Genomic DNA, 13,811 nt, shown 5'->3' on the forward strand with positions numbered 1-13,811 from the left:
TTATACATTCTGATAATCTCTGCATTTTAATTAGAATGTTTAGACAATTTACATTTAATTTAATCATTGATATAGTTAGGCTTAAATCTACCATTTTGCCATTTCTTTCCTATTTTTCCCATCTGCTTTTTCTTCCCTTTCCCTTCTTTCTGTTTTCTTTCGGATTCTGCATATTTTATGATTCAATTTTATCTTTTTTGTTGGCTTATTAGCTATAGCTCTTTGTTTAGTTTTATTTTAGTGGTTGCTATGGGGTTGATAATAGACATTTTTAGCTTATCACAGTTGTGATAGGCTGAATAATTGCCTCCAAAGATGTCCATATCTGAATCTGTGAGTATGTTTCCTTATGTGGGAAAAGGGACTTCGTAGAGGTGATAAAGTTAAGGATCTTGAGGTGAGGAGATTATCTTGAATTATCTGGATGGGCCCTAAGGGTAATTACTAGGGTCCTCTTATAGGAGGGATGCAAGAGGGTTAGTGTGGGGGAAGGTTATATGACAATGAAACAGAGACTGGATTCATGTGGCCAGGAGCTAAGGGATGCTGATAACTTGTAACAGATGCAAGAGGTAAGGAATGTCTTCTCTGGATCCTGCAGAGGGAACCAGCCCTGCTGACACCTTGATTTTAGCCCTTTAAGATTCATTTGAACTTCTGACCTCCAGAACTGTAAGACAATAAATTTGTGTTATTTTAAGTCACTAAATTTGTGGACATTTATTATAGCAGCAATAGGAAACTAATACAACATCTTCCTATAAGTGATACTATACAGCTTTAGCAATAATATGAGAATATCATGATAGTAACTTGATCAAGCTAAGGAGCAACTGCCAATGAAAATAAAGTAGCACTTCACCTGGTTTTCAAAACGCCAGGATCATAGAATAAATGTGTCTAGTCACATGCTTGATAGAAGTGTCCAGACAGCCTAACAATTTGATCCACTTAATTTCTTAAATTAGGTTTCTTGTTGGAAAATAAGTCTTATTGATTAGAAAATCCAAATGAGCATCTCCTGAGAGTGCTTGTGAATACATTAGAAGCTACCTTTACTATAAAGTAGATGGTACTGAATATTTGAGATGCTTGAATTTCAGTCTCCCTGGATATAGTTACAATTTTGATACCATAAAAAGTAGAATCCATTCCAAATGCATTCCTCTGATGGACTCAGTGCATGGAACTCATGTTAAATGTAACTTTTTAGGAGAAAAACTTTAAAAGTCTAGTAGATTATAGCAGCTAAAATATAGTAAGCTAGGATGCAAACAGGGTTAATGAAGTTATGATTATCCACTGAATTTTCCAGGAATTGTGAAGTTCTTTATGACATTTCTAATAAAGTATATAGTATTTTGACAAAATTGTTATGAAAATATAAATTTGTATCTGTGATGATAATTTTGCTTGATAATTATGGTGACAGAAATGAGAAGGGCTTTTATACCTCCTTGATTGCCTGCTGAGCCTCCATTCCTGACTCTAAGAAATCTTCAGTGAGACTCTTTAATGGGATAAAGCAGAAAGAATAATTATACATGATGTTATATGCACTCATTGTTCTTAGATTAGAATGGAATGGGCAGTGAGTAACGTATACAGGAATGATTATATGTGTGAAAAAGATAATCTAGATTCCAAAAATAAAAATCACACTTGTACAGTATAACCATGGGGGTGCTCACACATTGTTCAAGATCATAAAACAATCTTAGGACATTGGTAAAGAGAAAACAATCTTGTGTTGAAAAAAACTATGAAGGACCAACTCTGACTCAAGCAGGATTTTTGCTAGATATTTAGAGGAATGATGAGAAATAAAATATTATAAAGGCATAGTACATATTTTTCCATGTTATAAGTAGCTGAAAATGTATAGCTATTTAGTTATCTGACTTTTTTCTAGAATCAGTTCAAGAGATATTGATGTTTTAGAATTATAGGAAACAACACAGATTTAGATCTTAAATTTAAATTTTACTAAGAATTTAATAAAGAAGATTACCACTGGAATCCCAGAGTTCTCATTGTACTCCTAGGTCTGATTTTTGAAAGTCAAAAGCTCTCTGGCCTGAAAGAAAAACTGGAGCTTCCCAGTTTTAAATTCCGTGATCAGTTGTTTGACAGAAATTAAATTCATTCTCATCCATGCACGTATCCATCCCTTACAGCAAATATTGAGTGCCGACTATGTGTCTGGCACTGTTTTATTCTCTGGGGATATAGTGGGTCTTTCTTTTCATTCCTTAGAAATATGTTAATACAACTCCCTCAGTTTTAGAAGAAATGAAGACCTGAGTGATAAATGACTATCTGAGGTGACATGATTCACAAGTGACAAAGCTAGCTCAAGCTTATGCCAGCCAGCAGTATGTCATGCTGTCTTTGCTTTGCATATCTCAGATGGAGGTGTGGCTGTCGACATTCTACCCTGAAATTTCACCAGACAGATTTAAAATTAAATTTTTTGGAGTTGCCACAATAGATAAATTAGGACTTATTCACAATTAAGAGTATTTATTTTTAAAACTTTATTAAATTCTTGGACCAAAAAGAAAATGAGAATCTTAATTTCTTATGTACATGCGAATCCAGATTCTCTTAATTGCAGTTAAAAACATAACTGCAAACAAATGTCAAACCATAATGCCAAAATGACAGTTTTAAATTCTGTTTCACAAGTTGTTCTTTTAGAGATGTCTTCACATTGTCAATCAGAGAGATAATTTTGATTTTGCCATAACTCCTGCCTCTGTTAAAAGCAGTAAGTGTGTGATAACATAAGAAGCTTGGCAAGCCTCTTGTTCTGAGAGCTGTTGATGTATAGGAAATCAGAGAAAGAGGTGAGTCTTGGAGAAAAAAACCTGACAAGATTTATTGTTTTCAATTATTACTTAGAACATTTCATAATGCTTTAAACTAACAGATTAGCTTCTGCATTAGTATGTTTGAACACTGCTACAAAGACATACCTGAGACAGGGTAATTTATGAAGGAAAGAGGTTTAATTGACTCATAGTTGAGCATGGCTGGGGAAGGTCTCAGGAAACTTATGGCAAATCATGGCAGAAGATGAAGAGGAAGCAAGGCAAATTCTTTACAATGTAGCAGGAAGGAGATGTGCCAAGAAAAGGGGGAAGAGTCCCTTATAAAGCCATTAGATGTCATGAGAACTCACTCACTATTACAAGAACACCATGGGGGAAACTGCCCCCATGATTCAATTACCTCCATCTAGGCTCTCCCTTGACATGTGGAGATTATGGGAATTACAATTCAAGATGAGATTTGGGTGGGGACACAAAGCCTAACCATAACAGCATCCAAATGGAATCACTCCAAGGATTGATCTTTACAACTGTAGGAGTAAAGCAGATAATAATGAATTCAACAGATATTTACTGAATATCTTACATGGCCAGTGCAGGGAATAAAAATTAATACGGCATGGTGCTTTAAGGGGTTAGCAATCTAAAGAAAGATGAAAGAGAGGAAACTAATACTTTCTGAGTACCTACAACCTACCAGGCACAATATTTTAAAATTCTCAAGAAGATAGCTATTATTAAAATGCCCACATTACAGATAGGGAAAAGAAGCCTTAATTGCCCAAGCTTAACAGTGGTCAAGTTGGGATTTACTCTGTGTTTACCTAATTCTAAAGTCCATTCTTTTTATATTAAGAATGGACTTTATCTTGCATCACTTCTTAATCCTTTTTCATATCTAATACTAGATATAGCTAATCACTAGTCATTGCTTCTAGAATTTATGAAAATATGACAAGCCTCAATGAAATAACTAAACACTTAGTTTACATTTTTAGAATGTAGCTGTGAATTGTTTTTATTCTATTTTCCATCTGAAGATATAGCTTTACTTCTGATTCTACCAAGGCACTAGAAAGCAGAGGACAGCATCTCATATTTATTGAGTGAAGAGAAGAATACTGAAGGGGTGGGGGTGAACAAGAAATTGAGAGGAGAGGAGAAGGGACACAAAAAGAGCATTGCTTTTTGCAGGACTGTGAGTCTCCTAAAGACTCAGTGTTACAACATGGTTCAGAAAGATGTCACACTGAGAAAGAATGACAAAACTTAGCCCTTCAAGACAAATACTGAGGGAATTGTGCAAACGGTAGAGAAGAGAACATGACTTATAAGGTCAGACCCAACAGAGCTTGATTTCTGTCTTTGCCAATGATGTGACCCTGAGCAAGAAATTTAGCCTCAGTTAAATTAACATTAACGTCCTCATCTCCAAAATGTGGAAAATGACACCTGCTTCACCAGTGAGGCAGGTGTGGCAGGCCACAGCTCTGCTAGCCAGTGCCTTTGTGTAAATTTGGAAATGACTTCTCTTCTGGGTTGGTGAATTAGAAAAAGTGCTCCCTTGGTCTGAGGGAAGACCTATGGACACAGGGCTTGGTAAGGATGGCAAACCTATGCAAGAAAAGTGAACCCCTTCCTCTGGCAAGTAGCTATGACAGCAGAGCCCAGGCTGGCCTCCTGTCCCCCTTAGCCCTTCCACTGAGCCTCACAAAATGGCGCATGGCATTGTGCACAGGGTTCCTTGAAGACAAGATAAGATAATGTCTACAGAAACATTTAGAGGGCTCCTCATTGTGAAACCTGTGGATAGGTGACAGAACTTGAGAAAGAGAAAGGAAAGGGGGAGGGGAGAAAAAGGGAGGGAAGGAGAGAGGAGACAGAAGAAGGGATAGAGAGAAAATGAGAAAGCAGGTATGTTTAATCATGAGATCCTGCCATATATTTGAAAACAGGAGACTCTACGAACCTCTTAAAATAATGTGCTGGGTTTTGTGTATACTTTTCTGAAGTGAGAGTATTGTCTGTCTGTTTTCATGCTGCTATAAAGAACTGCCTGAGACTGGGTACTTTATAAAGAAAAGAGGTTTAATTGATTCACAGTTCCGCATTGCTGGTGGGGGGGGGGGGGCTCAGTAAACTTACAATCATGGAGGAAGGCAAAGGAGAAGCAGACACCATCTTCACAGGGCGGCAGGATGGAGTGAGTGCTGAGCAGAGGGGGGAAAAGCCCCTTATAAAACCATCAGATCCCATGAGAACTCACTCACTATCACGAGAACAGCACAGTGGTAACTGCACCTATGATTCAATCACCCACACTGGGTCCCTCCCATGACACATGGGGATTATGGGAACTACAATTCAAGATGAAATTTCGGTGGGGACACAGCCATACCATATCAGTGAGGGTTCATAGCTTTTGACTAAAAAGAAAAAGATGAAGGAGAGAGGAGAGGCCAAAAGAGAAGTTAATGAAATGCAGGTGGGGGTGAAGGAAGTGGATAAAATCCTTCCCTGTAGCCTAAAAATTATGCTTTATGGGAAAATGGGGGCAATTTAGTAAACTGCATTTAAGATACATAAGTAGAGAGACTGTCAAACAGATGCAGATGTATATTATTTATATCTCAGAATAATTTACACATAAGCAACTTGCACCTAACTTTAATTATGACTAAGCTTTTCCTCTAACAACACTCTTCATTATTCCCATCATGTTATGGGCAAATTGATCACAGTAAGTCTTTTTCTGTATTTTTTCTTGGAGTTTACCAAGATACAGATAATATAGCATCTAAGAATGCAAAGGGTATGAGAGCTATTATAAACAGTGTGTGTTCCGGCTGTATGGTTGTAGGCCACATGGTAGTGCGTAAGCGAATTTCTCCAAGTGCTATATGTAGGCAGTCTTCAAGCTTAAACACATATGTCCTTATAAAATATATTTGTACATTTGTTATAGAGAATTTAGGACATTTTTCACAATAGAAATAGTTTTTCCTAAGGATGGAATTAGGTGCCCCCATCAGCCCACAGAACCCTTTTTAACCCACAATATGCCTGGAGGAGTGTTGCACATTCACAGTTCTGGGCAGAGTTCTGGCCTTGGCCACAGAGACCTTGTATCCCAGTAGGATGGGAGCTGAGGGCTGTCTTTTCAAGAAGTTAAAAAATGGCCACACTTGTCTCTGGCATCATCCTTATGACTTGCTGCATTCTTCTCCATCCATAAAGGAAACCCCTCTCATCAGTCCCAATGTGTCCGTGACCAAGCTGGCCAGACTGTCTCCACCTGCAGAATCCCATGAATCCCATGATCTCAGAAGACCTACTTCTTTTCCTTTCATTGAAGATTCTTCTCTACCTAGCACTTCCTCAGCTGAGTGTGGGGAAGAAAGCAATGCCCAAATAGCTAGATTTGTACTAATCAATGAACTATTTCCTAGTTATTAAACTCCCTTATCTCTCCAAATTCAGAAGTTCTGCTAGTTTTTTCTAGGGTCACCTCTGGCTTTTTATATCTTTTCCGCCTCTTCTGAAACTACATAGCTTCTAAACTGCACAATTTGTGACCTCAGCAAGGGCTCTGCTCTCCTGAGGGGTCAGGGAGGAAGGGTGGTGTGTATCTGACACTGCTTGGATTTAAGAAAGCACACACAGTCAGTGGGAGTGAATTGAGCTCTGGCCTTCGGTGAGTGCATCTGGTAGCCTGGTTGGTTGTAATACTTCCGTAGCAGTGGTTTGGTACTTTACCAAGTAGCAGATTCCTAGGCACTACCTAGGCCTACTGAACCAGAATCTCCTATGATATTATCAAGCATCTCTATATTAAAAGTGTTTCCTGAGCCCAGTTGCTTCTTTTGGAGGGACATTCACACCTCCAACTGCTTAAGGAAATTTCTTATTTAAAAGTCCCATTGATGCTTCAAATCAAAGCTTCAAGAGCAAACTTGCTAAGCTGAGACAGGGTCAGTTTACTAAAGGAAAAAAGTGGAAAGAGGAAAGTCAAGTTCAAGTGTGAATTTTAAGGAATGTCTGCTATCAGGTGATCACAGGAGGGAAGGGGAAAGAACCAAAACAGAGCTAGAAAAGAGACCAAATAACAGGTTGCCCTGGAGCCAAAAGACCACCGTTTCAAAACAAATTTGGACAGTAATGTCAAAAGCTTCCAAAGTTCATTTGTTCTTCAGAATATCTTTTTTTTTTTTTTTTTTTATGAGACGGAGTTTTGCTCTTCTTGCCCAGGCTGGAGTGCAATGGTGCGGTCTCGGCTCACTGCAACCTCCGCCTCCCAGGTTCAAATGATTGTCCTGCCTCAGCCTCCCCAGTAGCTGGGATTACAGGCACCTGCCACCACGCTTGGCTAATTTTTGTATTTTTAAAAGAGATGGGGTTTCACTATGTTGGCCAGCCTGTTCGCGAACCACTGACCTCAGGTGATCCACCCACCTCAGCCTCCCAGAGTGCTGGAATCATAGGCGTGAGCCACCGAGCCCGTCCCAGAATATCTTTTTAACCCTGAGGCTCACCATGGAGTAAGCCGTGGCTATTTTACTACTATCCACTTGACATAGACACTTAACCCAACAGAAACTGACAGGGGTAGGAGCTGGAGATTCTCATATTTCTCATATCTCTTAGGCTTCACTACCTATAAAATCCTTTATCAAAAGAGTAAATGTCCTGACTTGCTCCCATTACCAATACCTTCTCCATCCAGCATCAAGAATGATCTTTCTATAGTGTCACTCTTCTGCTTAAATCTCTTCAATGGTTTGTCTTCATTGTACTGAGAACAGCACCCAAACTCCCAAAGGCCTGCAAGACCCTGCATGATGTGACCCTGCCTGCCTCACTCACACTTACTATGCCACCAGCCACGCTACCCTGCTGTCCTTTCCCAGAACTCACCAAGCTTGTCCTTTGCTTGTAAAGTTCCTCCCTGGCTCTTAGCCTGGTAACTTCCACTTGTCTTCCTTTAGGAAAGGGGCAGAGTATCATCTTGGAAGTCACTTTTACGACCACCCTGGCTGAAGCACGCACCCCTTCTATCAATTTATACTACTTCATTGCCATTATCACAATTTATAATTATTCTAGTCAGTTTTCTACATTTTTTGTTTTACTGTTTGTCTCCACCCTTAAAATATAAGCTACGTACTATGTACCCAGGGTATATAAGCTGGGTACTATGTACCCAGGGTACTGGCTGAATTACCCAAAGCAATCCATTCATTTATTCACTCACTCAACAAATATTTGTTGAATGGATATGTATGGCAGGCTCTGGGCAGTTAGAGGACAAGGCAGCAAAGTATGAAAGTAGCCTAGAGAAAATAAAAAGGCAAATCTTGTGTTTAGGAGTAATCCTATGATTACATGATAACCTACTGGTCTACAAGGACATTTTTAAAAATTTTATTTATTTATTTATTTTGAGACAGAGTCTCACTCTGTTGCCCAGGCTGGACAGTGGCATGATCTCAGCTGACTGCAATCTTTGCCTCCCGGGTTCAAGCGATTCTTGTGCCTCAGCCTTCTGAGTAGCTGGGATTATAGGCATGAGCCACCATGCCCAGCTAATTTTGATGTTTTGGTAGAGATGGGGTTTCACTATGTTGGCCAGGCTAGTCTTAAACTGCTGGCCTCAAGTGATCTGCCTGCCTTGGCCTCCTAAAATGCTGGGCTTACAGGTGTGAGCCACTGTGCCTGTCATTTTAATTTTTATTATGTGACAGACATCATGTCTGTAAAGTTAGTGTCACCAATTACTAAGTAAATGTATATTCTGGATATACTAAAGCAGAGAGGATAAAGAAGGTACAAGGGCAATAATACAAGAAAAAAAAAAGAAAGGAAAAGAAGAAGAATAGGAGTTAAGTTCAGTGACGTCACTATTCTCTGAAAGCTGGTAGAAACTGTCCTTCTCAATCAACACTTAGAGGGTAAGATTACAGTCATAATTTTTTAAAAAAACGTGGCAAAACATATACATCCAAGTGTATGCTATTTCAAAGCAATTCCCCAACAAAGCTCTATATATATTCTACTGAGGTCACTAATCCTTAAAGCATTCATAAAACTCCCTTCTTCAAACTGCAGTCAGAGATAATTTATTAAGCATAGAAGAAAGGGAAAAATTTACTTCATTTTTGATCCCCAATAGTATTTCCCAGATTGATTTCCCATCATATTCACTGGACTTATTTTCACTAGACCTATCTGAGACTGTTTCAAATATCAAAGGTATTCCTAAAGGGTAAAGATCTGTCATACTGACAAGAGTCTAAAATGTGTGCTTAAGCCAGTCCTTGGAGAAGAGTTCCAGAAACAATTAGACAAAGACAGGACTTCAGTGAAGGAGACAGCATTCATCTGACTAAACAATTAAGCCTAATTAATCTGGCATCATTGGAAATATGATATTCTAGGTAATATAGGAACTGCTCAGATAACCAAAGTTCTAAACCAAATACTTCGAACATTTTTATTTATTCCATGGTGTCTTTTCAAAGATGTACGATGTGTGTCTTTTGTATGGAATATATAACTGATTTTAATCTTTCTGACTACATATGTTAGCATATATAGATTTTTACCTCTGCTTACACATGCTCAATCTTTCAACTATCACTCCTTTTTTATTAATAAGCCTGGCTCTTATACATTTCCTTGTTATAAAATTGCAGCTTCTAATAAATGGCAGAGGAGGTGGGGTGGAATAGTCATGTAAGTAGAAAGTACACTTTTGGTGTTGAAGGGTAAAGAATAAATGATGCGGGGATATCAGCTCTGCAGTTGCTAATCTTATTCAATAGAATATAAGTAATTATAAAATCATCCCAGGAAGGATGAGAGATAAGCCTTTTTCCCTATGAACTACACAGACTTCCTTCTTGCCTGGTATAGAAACACATATGATGCCCAGGGAACAATGTTGGCAAGAAAGAGTTCTGAGACAAAAAAATCTAATTCTAAGATAACTGCTGCCCACTCCTCTGCTCCACTCCCCAGACTCAGCAAATAGGTTTGCAAAGAGGAACTAAAAAAAAGATTGTAACTCTTCTAAATTATATTCATAAAATAAAATATAAACTAAAATATAAAAATGATAGGAAGAATGAAAAACAACCTATCATGTGCCTTCTGCGCACAGAAAATGATACAAAACAAAAATTCCTGCCCTTATGAAACTTGTGTTCTTAGTGAATATAATAATTATATCAGTAAATGTAAATGAAATAATCTCCTAAAGAAGCCCAGATTTTAAAATCAATGAAACAAACAAACAAACCCCCCAAGATTTGTGCTATATATCAGATATAAATTTAAAACAAAAGGATTCAGAAAGAATGAGCAAAGACATAGCAGGGAAATGAAAACAAAAAGAAAGAAAGCAAGGTTGAAATATTAATTAAAGATAAGGTTAATTTAAAGACAAATTAAGTAAACAAAAGTATCTTGGAAGCCTGGACCAATGTGCTTCTTAGTATCCTCGATACCAGCTAAGGAGGTATCTTTGCTTGTGCCATATCCTCCAACAAGATGTGCTGACAGACAAGGAGGAGAGAAGAAAAGTAGGAGCCAATTAAAGGAAAAAGTGATATAAAAAGTTGTTTCTGTTGGAAAAATGATAGAATCTATCAATCACTGACCCAGGTGAAATTTAGTAGTATAAGTATCATACATGGTCTGATTTTTTTTTTTCAATAAAAATTTGACACCAAATGCAACTTGGGCTTCATTCCTACCTTCACCAACTGCAACTTTACCATGTCACGTAACCCGCTGGAGCTTCATTCTAATCATTTGTAAAATGAGGTGGTGGGATGCAATGACGTTGTAGGAGAAATATATCTTTATTCCTGTGATTTCACTATTATAATATGTCAGACACTGATGTCTCAAATATATATGGAATACTAACTTAAACAAAAATGTTTTTGTAAGAAATTATTGTTAACTGCACCTTTCATTTTTCAGTGTTAAAACCTCTTCCCTTGTTTGATTCAAAAGAGTTTTGGTTATCTCCAGTTCATTTTCTGCAAGGTTAATTCTTCTCTTTATGTCTTCTTCTTGCTTTTCTTTTGCAGTCAGCTCTTCCTGTAATGCTTTATATATTTGTTGATAAGTCATTAAAGAATCTTCTTTTTCCTTAAGCAGCATAGTATGCCTAAAAAGAAATAGGAAGAAAAACCCACCAACATGCTTTATATACTACATTTTACATTTATCAAAGATGTATTAAGAGCTCATTTGAAATTATAGATTATAACTGTAACTCTAAAAAATTAAAAATGTTAAAAAAAAGAATGGTTCTATAATGTTAAAATTTTCCCATCTAGGCAGTGGCAACAGCAATAACCAACTGCAAGACAATATAAGCTTGAATTAGGTATTGTATATGTAAATAATAAGAAAATAAAAAATAAGTGCCTTTTAAAATGAAACATTACTTAAATACAGTTTTAAGTTCAATTATTAAAATATAAATTTAAAAATTGGTAATGCATACTGTGACTCAGAAATAACGGATTCAAACTTCAGTTTTCTAAGTTCTCTTTGACAGTCATCAGCTTCATTAGATTTATTCCTAAAATAATACAAAAGAAGTTCAAATATATGATTTCAAAATAAAGTATGTGTTTTTCTGTAGCATTATTTTACTCATCAATAGAAGAAATTTTTTAACATCTTCATATTATTATTTGTTTAAAGAAATAAACATTCAGTTCACTTCTATACTGGCCAACAAAGCTTCTGTCAGACTGATTTGCATGTAAATAAAAAGTATAAACTCTGCACAACATTAAAAAACAAAAACAAATAAAACCAAAACACCAAAATACCTATGTGAAGGTATTGGAAAGTGACCAAAAGCAGGGAGATTCTGGAGAAAAGTTGACACTTGGAATGAGGTGACAGCATGGGGTTGGGTTATTAAAAATAATTTTAAGCCTGAAGGCAGCCCCCAGTCAGCACCCTGCAGGGGAACTAAATAGAAATCTTCAGTTTTTCTGGCCCATAGAACCAGAGGGCATGGTATTTGGGGCAACCACAGCTGTTGGAAAGTAAAGAAAGAATGCTGAAAAGGGGAGAGCCAGAGAAAGAGAGTCCCAAATACTCCATATAAATTATGCCCCTGAACTACACATGTATTAAGCAGATTCCAAGCAGCCTAGTTAAAGAAAAAGAACTGAACTGAGATTGAGCTGTTATCCTGGACAGAGATTGCCATTTGAGGTGAAGTAACACCACTTCACCACTATCAACAACAACAACGATGACAATATTTTTTGGAGAAACATAGCAGAATCCAGACTCTCCATAACATTCGCAATGTCCAGAACGTAGTAAAACAGTATTCAGAAAAGTGTGACTCATTCTAAAGAGAAAGACAGTTAATAGGAACTGACTCTGAGATGACCCGTATATTGAAATGGGCAGACAAAGATTTTTGAAGAAGCAATTATTAACTCTGCTCAAAGACATAAAGGAAAATCTATTCTAATTAATAAAAAGATGAGAAATCTCAGCAGGGAAATAAAAACCATTAAAAAGAACCAAACGAAAGATCTAAAACTGAAAGAAACCTTTGCCTTGATCTTATATGATTGGGTTTTGTAACAATATTCAAAAGGTTCATATATTAAAAATTTAATATCCAATTTAAATGTATTCAGACTACTCATTAGTTAAGTCACAATCTGAATGCATCTTAAAATAGCTTGTAAATTACACAATGAAATATGTAAGATTATCAATGCCCTCCTTACAGAATGACTTTAATTTCTAGTAATAATGTAAAAATCATCATGAACATGCACAATATTCATTTATTTTTAAACTTCTTTATTGTAAAATATAACAAAATTGTAAGATACAGAAAAGTACATAAAACAATTATATAATATAACGAATTAGTATAAGAACAATACTCTGGTGATTACCATCCAGGTTAAAAAACAAAACCTTACCAGCTACTCTAGAAGTCCTTTATGTCCCTGGTTCCAATCATAGCCAACTCCCCGTTCCCTAAAAGTAACCATTCTCATGAATAATATTGTAATCACTGATTTTTCTTAGGGCTTTATTATCTAAGTTTTATCTCCAAACACTATATTTTAACTTTGCTTTTATTTTAAAGCCATTAAAAATGTTCTCTGCCGGCCAGGCGCGGTGGCTCACACCTGTAATCCCAGCACTTTGGGAGGCTGAAGCAGGTGGATCACGAGGTCAGGAGATCGAGACCATCCTGGCTAACACGGTGAAACCCCGTCTCTACTAAAAGTACAAAAAATTAGCCAGGCTTGTTGGTGGGTGCTTGTAGTCCCAGCTACTCGGGAGACTAAGGCAGGAGAATGGCGTGAACCTGGGAGGCAGAGCTTGCAGTGAGCCGAGATAGCGCCACTGCACTCCAGCCTCGGTGACTGACAGAGCAAGACTCTGTCTCAAAAAAAAAAAAAAAAAAAAAAAAAATTCTCTGCCACTACCCTGTTTTTGTAAAAATGTCTCTATTAAGGTATTGTATTGACGTATAACACACTGCACATCTTTAAAGTGTATAATTTGGTATGTTTAACATATGTATATGCCCATGAGCCATCACTACAATCAAGCAGCACATGAGCACATTCAGAACGCAGATCTGGGCTTCTATTAACATTCCCTATTAGAGGAACCAGGACTACTCATAGAAATAACTGATTTCAAGGCTGGGGCAAAGTAAGTATATCTGAAATATCCTGTGATGCCAGAAAGTAACAAAGTGTTTACAAAAGATGATGAGATAATGTTCTAATGTCAGAAGAGCCAGTTTGAAGGGGCTTCTACTTACTAAGCCTAGGACAATCTGAGCACCACGATAATTCAGTACAGTAATAAATTATAAGCCATTAAAAGAAAGGAATTGATGAATCTGTACAATAAATAAATAGACGAAGGTAGGATCTTGCTTACAGTAGAATGCTAAGG

General features: G+C 37.1%; 1 protein-coding gene across 1 annotated transcript in view; it reads right to left on the reverse strand.

Moving 5' to 3' along the window:
- Positions 1-13,811, reverse strand: part of LEKR1 (leucine, glutamate and lysine rich 1) — a 221,249-nt gene that overhangs the window by 40,911 nt on the left and 166,527 nt on the right. Inside the window, exons 8-9 of the mRNA XM_023223378.1 lie at positions 11,353-11,430; positions 10,807-11,010 (exon numbers count right to left, since the gene is read on the reverse strand). Of these exons, the coding sequence (XP_023079146.1) occupies positions 10,807-11,010; positions 11,353-11,430 (282 nt within the window). The remainder of the gene's footprint in view (positions 1-10,806; positions 11,011-11,352; positions 11,431-13,811) is intronic.

Source organism: Piliocolobus tephrosceles, chromosome 2 (assembly GCF_002776525.5).
Source record: "Piliocolobus tephrosceles isolate RC106 chromosome 2, ASM277652v3, whole genome shotgun sequence".
NCBI lineage: Eukaryota > Metazoa > Chordata > Mammalia > Primates > Cercopithecidae > Piliocolobus > Piliocolobus tephrosceles.